The sequence below is a fragment of the Lactuca sativa genome, chromosome 8 (genome assembly GCF_002870075.4).
Source record: "Lactuca sativa cultivar Salinas chromosome 8, Lsat_Salinas_v11, whole genome shotgun sequence".
Taxonomy (NCBI): domain Eukaryota; kingdom Viridiplantae; phylum Streptophyta; class Magnoliopsida; order Asterales; family Asteraceae; genus Lactuca; species Lactuca sativa.
This window is the reverse complement of record NC_056630.2, coordinates 84,097,257-84,106,882: the sequence shown is the minus strand read 5'-3', so window position 1 is coordinate 84,106,882 and position 9,626 is coordinate 84,097,257. Positions and strand designations below refer to the sequence as shown.

At 28.4% G+C, this 9,626-nt stretch overlaps 1 protein-coding gene across 1 annotated transcript; it reads left to right on the top strand.

Annotated features, from left to right (window-relative positions):
* The first annotated feature begins 2,310 nt into the window (after positions 1 to 2,310).
* Positions 2,311 to 3,890, top strand: LOC111913743 (adenylate isopentenyltransferase 3, chloroplastic-like). The gene is made up of 2 exons (XM_023909447.3): positions 2,311 to 2,891; positions 3,118 to 3,890. Exons 1-2 carry the CDS (start codon positions 2,431 to 2,433, stop codon positions 3,668 to 3,670), a joined length of 1,014 nt encoding a protein of 337 aa, XP_023765215.1. The 5' UTR covers positions 2,311 to 2,430; the 3' UTR covers positions 3,671 to 3,890.
* The last annotated feature ends 5,736 nt before the right edge of the window (positions 3,891 to 9,626 follow it).

Here is a 9,626-nt window from a genome sequence, read left to right as displayed (position 1 = left end):
CATAAAAAGTTTTCAAATAGTAGCTTAAAATAACTTATAATAACAACATTTAAAAATAACTTTATATAAATGATTATATTGTTACATTTAAAAATCAAAAAACAACGTTTAATGTTTTAAATAATTATGATAATAGAAATTAAACCATTAAGCAAATAAATTTAAAAAAAACTAATTAACAATCAAACAACTATAAATAACATTAAACCATATATTATATTTAATTTTATTCATGTGTAACTCGCAAGTAGAAGTCATTCAAACAATTAAGATTATGCAATTATAATAGATGTGTATATATATATATATATATATATATATATATATATATATATATATATATATATATATATATATATATATTCATATAATTCAAAATAATCAAATATATTATATCAATTTAGTATATGAATTATTATATCGAATTTAACAGCAATTTTATTGTTATATTTAAAAAAACATATGTTTGTAAAGACTTTAACTATATAGGTATTTCTGCGCAATACGTGGGTATTCGTCTAGTATATTTATAAAATGGTTATTTTTACTTGCACCACATGAATTTGAAACCTCAATGACTTTTCAATTTCTTTCTAATGATTATTATAAATTGGTTAACAATGTTAAATTAATGTAAAAACTAAAATTTAATCATGAATTAACTAAATTACAATATTAAAATATCATATTTTACTTCTATTTCCAAAATTATGACTTTAACTTTTTAAAATATTATAGTTAACTTATTTGTTTAAATATGTTATCATATGTGAACAATTGTTATTTTAAAATCACAACATTCGTATAATTTATGATTTTATGCAAAATAGTTAAACTATTAATTTCAATATAATGTTAAACGGTTAACTTAAATCAAAATTTCAATTAAACTTGAAAACATTCGAGAGACTACTTTATAAATAGTTAAAAGTAATAAATTATAATGTTAAGTCTAAATTATAATCCTAAATTAACAAAAAAAAGCGATGAAACTATTTTTTATAATCATTAGAAATTTTCAAATAAGTAGTTTAAAAATAACTTGCAATAAGAATAGTTAAAAGTAATATTATAAAAAAAATTGTAATCTTATCTTTTAAAAAAACAAATTTAGTTGTTTTAAATAATCACAATCAAAGAAAATAACAATATTCATCAACTAAATTTTTAAAAAGTTAAATTTCTGAAATCAAATTAAAATAACTTAGAGTTTCCAAATACCTTATTTTAAATAAGTTACAACAATAATAGTTAAAAATAACATTATGTACAAAAATTATATTGTTACTTTTAAAAACAAAAACAATATTTGATGTTTTAAGTAATTATAATGATAGAAATTAAAACTTAAGCAAATAAATTTTTTAAAAGTAATTAATCATAACAACACCTATAAATATCATTAAACCATATATTATATTTAATTTTATTCATAAGTAACATACATATATAGGTCATTAAGACAATTGAGATTATAAAATTTTAAAAGATGTCTCCATTATTATATAATTAAAAATAAACAATATTTATATTAATTTATTATAAGATTTATTATATAAGAGTTAACAACAACGTCATTGATATATTTAAAAAAAACATATATTTGTAAAGAATTTCAAATATATTGTTGTATTATGCGTAACGAGCGACTATTTGTCTAATTTCCTAATAAAGTGTTGCAACTATTAGGTCAAGCCCAAACACTTATCCTTTGGAAATCATCATTCGGCTTTATTCATTTTATTCCGGATAATATTACATTTTCATGTCACATTCTAAACGTATATAAATATTACTTTGTATAAAGTATCAATTTATTGAGTGTTAATTAAAGCTAAGTTATAAAAATATGTTGTATAATTTATGGAAGCTGTGTAACGAGGCTACTTTTCTTGTCCAGAAGGGTGTATTGATCGTCTTCTTGATGCGATTATGCTCTCGTCTTTTAATTGGGTTACTAACATTCGTAAGGGTAGAAATGTAGATTGGTTGTTAATTTGTCTGGGCTTTGTTAATGTTAGCCCCTTTTCTAGCTTGTCCTAGTTTCTTGTTTATAAAATGGCATAATTCTAATATGTCAAAAACTTTCGTACCATAAATTTATAGAAGTGATGTATTGTCAATATTTGCAAAAAGAAAAAAAAAGAAAGAAGTTATTTTGAGTCATTTACGTAATTTAACGCATGCATATAGACATCCTTTTCAATTTGATTTAGAATTTAGAGTACTCTATACAGTCCACAATATCCTGTTACTATAAATATCCCAAGACTGAGCTCCACAAGTGCACATTAATTCAACTGTGTTTCTTTCTTTATTCATCCGATCGACTCAGCGTCATCGAGCCACCACCGCAACCACCAAGTCAACTCCGCCATCAAGCATCATCCACCAAGACTTGCAGTATTAATTGCATTTAAATTTTAGAAGATGTACATCATAAGAACAACGATGATGGTATGCCAGCAAGCTCAAGCACCAGTGATTCAAATGACCACTGGAGGAATGGACTTATCAGTGCTCCGGCGACGTGCACAGAAGGAAAAAGTGGTGGTTGTAATGGGTTCCACCGGCACCGGAAAATCAAGACTTTCTATCGACCTGGCCACCCAGTTCCAAGCGGAGATAATTAACTCCGACAAAATACAAGTCTATGAAGGATTAGATATCGTCACCAATAAAATCACCGAGGAGGAATGCAACGGTGTACCTCACCACCTTCTCGGAATTGTTGATCCAGATTCGGATTTCACTGCAAGAAACTTCGTAAGCACGGCCTCAATGGCCATGAAATCGATCGTCGGGAGAGGCAAGCTGCCGATAATCGCCGGTGGTTCCAATTCGTTCATCGAAGCATTGGTGGACGATGAGAACTACGACTTCCGATCAAGGTACTGTTCGAAATTAATGTACCATAATTACGTTTATAACCCACTATGTATTACAGTTTTGCCATATGGACCCCACAGAATATCAACGTATGATTTTAACAGATGTAAACAAATCAGTAATTTTAATTTACATTACCATTTAATTACGCACAAATTATACTATTACACAACACAACGCGTCAATTCCTCGCTTTAAGTTACTAATTTGATTGCATATAATCGACAGGTATGACGTGTGCTTCTTGTGGGTTGACGTCTCAATGTTGGTGCTCCACCAATTTGTGGCGGACCGTGTAGACCGAATGGTGGCCGCCGGGATGGTGGAGGAGGTCAGAAACATTTACAACCCAAACGCAGATTATTCGAAAGGGATCCGCAGAGCAATTGGAGTGCCGGAATTTGACTCGTATTTTCGTGCTGAGTATTCATCATCCTCAGATGAAAAAACCCGCGCCAAATTACTAGAAGCAGCCATTAACGAAACAAAGATCAATACATGCATTCTGGCTCACCGGCAACTGGAAAAGATACACCGGCTTAGAAACGTTAAAGGGTGGGAAATTCACCGGATTGATGTCACCAAAGTTTTTCAGAAGAAAGGTAGAGAAGCCGATGAGGCGTGGGGGGAGCTGGTGACTGGACCTGCTTCAGTGATCGTGAATGAATTTCTATACAATTTCGGTCATTCCAGGGGTTTCGCCGCCACAGCTGACGGCCGTGGCAGAGATTTTAGAGTGGCTGAAACGGGGTCGGCGATGGCGACTGCAATTTATAACTAGGCAATTAATGGAAGAACCAAATCATGGGGTTAAGGTTAACATATCATAAGTTAATTTTGGCATATACTAAAAACTCTGAGGAGATAAGCATATATGATAGCTAAGTGATTTTAAAATTTTGACTCTTGAACTTAGTTTGACGTGCATTCTTGTAAACTATGGTGAGGCATGTTTGGATGGGTTTTATGGAATAATATATAAATGCTGTACTAGTATTATATTTCGGTTGTTTTTAAACTGGTTGTAATTTAAAAACTTCTTTAGTTAACAAATCATTGGATTAAAAGAATAGCCGAGCAATATATCAATATAGCAATATGAAGTTGTTTTATCTCTTTTTAAGGTTGATGGTTAAGTCCTAAGAGAGACATATTTCAAAAAAAAAATGATATATATATATATATATATATATATATATATATATATATATATATATATATATATATATATATATATATATATATATATATATATATATATAGGCATTATGGTAAAAGACATACTTATTTTTAAAAGTAGACAATTATTTTGAGACAAACCAAAAAGGAAACATGAACTATTAATATGGGACGGAGGGAGTATTATATTACTAAAATAACCATAAATATTATATATATATATATATATATATATATATATATATATATATATATATATATATATATATATATATATATATGAAAGTTTTTTTGTCACACATCACATTTTCATTATTTGTAAATGTCATTTTTAGTTATTTTATGAGTTTTTCTATTTTATTAAATTCCACATAGTATTTTAGTATAATAATTACAATAAATGGATATCAATTTCATTAAACCTTCTAATTGTAAAATTTCTAAATTAAAGTTCATTAGTTTCTTTTGTTTATCTATTTAATTTTTTTTTAAATTTAAAAGATAAAAAATCATTTAAATTTTCATAATACATTATTTTTTTATTTTTTTTATTTTTTTTATAAATCTAAAGCTCTCAAATATTTAGACCTTAATATTTATTTATTTTTTAAATTAACTCATTTAATACATGAGTTTTACAAATAGTAAATTATATAAAACTAGACAAATATCCTAAGTTTTGCCGAATAAAAGTGTGTAGCTAAACTTTTAGTAATAATATGTTATTGAAAAATTTTATGTTGTTTATATTAACTATAAAATAATACTTATTACATTTAGTTGATGTAAAAGTATAATTAATTTGAATAATAGATAAAATAACATTTATTAAAATCAAATTATTTAATGGTCTCTACTTTACGTGTGTATAACTACCATATAATTAAATGTAACATAAGGGTAAGATTGTAATTTCATTTAATAAAGTTAATGGTAATTAATGTTTTCTTAAATTGTGTGTTTTTTTTGTCTGTGGACTATTATTTTGGGATGGAGGGAGTAGTTTACAGAATCTACTCTAAAAATGAAAGTTTTTTTGTCACACATCACATTTTCATTATTTGTAAATGTCATTTTTAGTTATTTTATGAGTTTTTCTATTTTATTAAATTCCACATAATATTTTAGTATAATAATTACAATAAATGGATATCAATTTCATTAAACCTTCTAATTTTAAAATTTCTAAATTAAAGTTCATTAGTTTCTTTTGTTTATCTATTTAATTTTTTTTTAAATTTAAAAGATAAAAAATCATTTCAATTTTCATAATACATTATTTTTTTATTTTTTTATTTTTTTATAAATCCAAAGCTCTCAAATATTTAGACCTTAATATTTATTTATTTTTTAAATTAACTCATTTAATACATGAGTTTTACAAATAGTAAATTATATAAAACTAGACAAATATCCTAAGTTTTGCCGAATAAAAGTGTGTAGCTAAACTTTTAGTAATAATATGTTATTGAAAAATTTTATGTTGTTTATATTAACTATAAAATAATACTTATTACATTTAGTTGATGTAAAAGTATAATTAATTTGAATAATAGATAAAATAACATTTATTAAAATCAAATTATTTAATGGTCTCTACTTTACGTGTGTATAAAATTAGGTATCTTTCTCAACTATTTTAATTAACTACCGTTATAATTTATTAATTTTTAAAATTATTTGACGATGTTTTAAATTCATCGTGATGATTATTAAAGTTATTACCACTGTTTTTAATGTAACATAATTTAATTTATAACCTTACGTTATTTTTAACTATTATTATTGTAAATTAAATTAAAAACATTTTCAGAAAGCTTTCCCTGGAGAAATGCATTATTGGCATCTAACTGGCGTAATCATCAACCATAATGCACAAAAATTCTGAGAACAAGTCTCACCGTGGTTGTTTTTGCCACCAAACTGAATGTCTCTTGGCAATTCATGTCGATTCTTTGGTGAAATCCCTGTACGACAAGCCGGGATTTGTATATGTCAATGGAACCATCATATTTTCCGATAAATCCATTTACAACCAACCATGTTAAAAGTGCCATTGGGAGGAGACTAGTTCCCATGTGTCCATTTTCGCAAGGGCATCATATTCATCGGACATTACTTGACGTAACCTTGGACATTTGAGAGCACTTGCGATTGTGGTAGGTTCTGTTGGTTAAGAATTTGTTTTTCTGGTATGAAGATTAAGCTTCTGGATTGGATTGGTTTGGTTATACTGTTCTTAGCACGTGTAGTCATTTGATGTTGTAGAAGGGGTGGTGTTGTGATGACATGTTCTTCTGATACATTTATGTCACGTGGTTGTGAACTTAATGTTGGTGGTTGAGTTAATAAGGTGCATTGTCATTGACTGGATGTGTCTCTTGAGATGTTGTTGATGGAATGTTTGCGCTTCTTGGGATGGTGGAGTGGTGGAAATTGTGGTCATATGTGGGATTCTAGTGTCTATGCTTGTGGAGGTTGAACAAGTAAGATCGGAACTTGTGAGACATATGGTAAGATAGAATCAACGAATCGAACATGGCGAGAGAAATAAAACTTGTTTTTAGATAGTTCAAAACATATATACGCACTTGAGAGAGAGAGAAAGAATACCTGAGGAAAATGCATGGTTGGGATTGTAGAATGAGCTTGTGAAAAGAGTATAGTCATAACCATGGGTAACACAAACATCCAAACACCTTTAATTTATAATAGTTAGGGTTATTCTGGAAAATCAATTGGTAAGGTGAGGACATGTTTAAAGTGGAGGTTAGTAGTTTGTTTATTAGATAAACAGTAGCAGCAAAAGCATAGGGTCAGAAGGTGTTTGGAATAGAAGCATGAGAGAGTAAGATAGTCTTTAAGTCCCATAAATTCACCCCCATTATCAGAATATAGTATAATGATTTTCAGTGAGAAATAATTTTCAACAATAACCTTATAGCGTTTAAAGACTTCGTAAACATCAGTTTATGTTTAATAGGATAGAACCAATATATATATATATATATATATATATATATATATATATATATATATATATATATATATATATATATATATATATATATATATATATACACTTTGAAAAATGGCAACAAAAATCACATAATGTTTAAAACCATCTTGCGACACAAAAGGATAAGTCCATACCTCAGAAAAAATTATTTCAAGAGGTCTGGTAGAGGTAAGTGATGAACATAAGAAATAAAGTGTATGACTTTTATTGCTTGAACACACATTACGCAAAAATTCTTTTGACAGTGTAGATGAAAAATCTATGTGAAAATGAGAAATAATATGCTTTGAAATAGAAAGATGTGGGTGTCGTAAATGGTGATGCCAATTTAATGATGTATTTTTAACTTCAGAGAAGGCAAGAATTAGAGAAGCTTTAGGATTTCTAGTTGGCCACTCACACACTCCATCTTTAGTATTGTCTGCCAAGCGAATTTTCCCGGTGCAAAGGTCATTCACATGAAAAAAGAAAGGTAAGAACTCAACTGAAATATTGTTAGTGTTACAAAATTGTAAGATGGAGATTAAGTTCTTTTTCATCATTGGTACACATAAAACATCCTATAGAGAAAGGGATCTAGTTGATGTTGGTAAAAAAAAGTTGAACCAATATGACATATGGATAAACCTGTACCATCTTCGATCATCATTTCATCTGAACCCGTGTATGGTGCATGTAGAGAGATATTACTTAAGTCTGTAGTGACATGATAAGAGGCTCCACTGTCGAGTAACCATGATGATTTTTCTGAATTAGTGTTTGTTGCATAGTGAGCTCGTAGCTCCTAGGATGAAGTTGAGCTATTGTTTGCAGTGGATGGTTGCACGGGTATAAGTTGAAAGGATGGGCAACGTTTAGCTGTATGGCCTTGAATGCCACGGATTTGACAAAATCCTTTATATGGTCGAGACGGTGGGCAATAGTTGCGAGTTAGGGCACTCGAGTTTGGGACCGTAAATGGTCAATTAAAGTAATTTTGATCTGAGCGAGATGAGTTGTTAGAACGGTAGTTGTTTTGGGATCATAAGGAAACTATTTAATGGTTGCGTACGTATAATGAGGAGTTCTCTACCTTGTAGGCTTCATTGGCGTAATTGTTTTAGGATCATAAGGAAACTATTTAATGGTTGCGTACGTATAATGTTTTATTGTGGTGGCCTTACTAGAGATAGTAGCCACATAATATATCGACCATATATTTGATAGTTAGAGGCTTGGAGGCTCTTATTGTGAACCTTTGAAATCGTAAACACAAGTCAAAGTTAATATATCGTCAACAATATATTGTAAGAACCCCCTGGCCCTCTTTTGTAGACTCATTTAAAGGTGTTTAGTTAAGTAAGTGTAAAAATATTAGAGCTATTATAACTCATGGAAATGGTCTTCATTTATATTCTTTTAAGAGAAAGTCATGAATGAATTAGCTTCCCTTGTAATATCATTAGTGACTGAGTAGATATTTACCGAATGAATGGTTTGTGTTAACACATTTCCATATTGTAAACTCAAACCCTTATCCTCAACCTCCATAACTACATGTCAAATAATTAAGGATGGTTTATACGATTTGGTTATATGACATCGAAGAATAGTTTTAGGTGACGTATTTATGATTGTGTAGCATAAGAATGCAATTTCTATCATTTGCATGAATTGATAAAGACCCACATCTATCAATATGGTCAAGTAAACCTTTAATATCTAGAGAAATAATGACATGTTTCCTTAGAACTAAGTTGGATTCACTTTGAACTCAACTAGTTGGATTAGAGCAATTGGATATATATCATACCTAGAGTCATGGTGCTTCTTTGTGTTTATCATTTTTCTTATTAAATAAATTTTAAGATATCATACCATGCGTACAATCTCTTTCTGTGTGTGTGTTTGTGTTTGTGTGTGTACGAATGATGCAACATACATACCATAATGGATATAAAATAATTGCTTTTTATATTAAAAATGATTTATTTTAAGTTTTTAAGTATCATCACAAGACCCTTATCAAGTTTGGATATAATATTTATTAAACCCCCGGATATAATTCATAATCAAAATAATAAACTTTCAAACTTTAAACAGCTATCCGATTTGACTTTATTGTCGAAAGCCATCACTTAACCCGTTGTGAAGATCGTTAACATCCTTACATCATGTTTTATTAACTTACATTGATATTATCCGTTACGATATACCCTATTTGTAATCATTATTGAAAGTATAACGACGGTTTGGATCGTCCATGATGCTTGATTTTCAAGTTGCGTAAATCAAATCATGTGTACACACACACACACACACACATATATATATATATATATATATATATATATATATATATATATATATATATATATATATATATATATATATATATATATATATATATATATATATATATATATATATATATATTAAGTGTTTAATTATGCTATAATGTTTCATTGTTTCGATCTATGCAACATTTTTATATGAATTACGCAATCATATTTTACTCTTTAACAAAAATATGTAACATCCGAAAAACCTAAATTTCCAA

Coding starts and splice junctions, on each gene's coding strand:
- LOC111913743 (XM_023909447.3), top strand. CDS start 2,431: ATGTACATCATAAGAACAACGATGATGGTATGCCAGCAAGCTCAAGCA. Junction 2,892..3,117: donor AACTACGACTTCCGATCAAG/GTACTGTTCGAA, acceptor TATAATCGACAG/GTATGACGTGTGCTTCTTGT.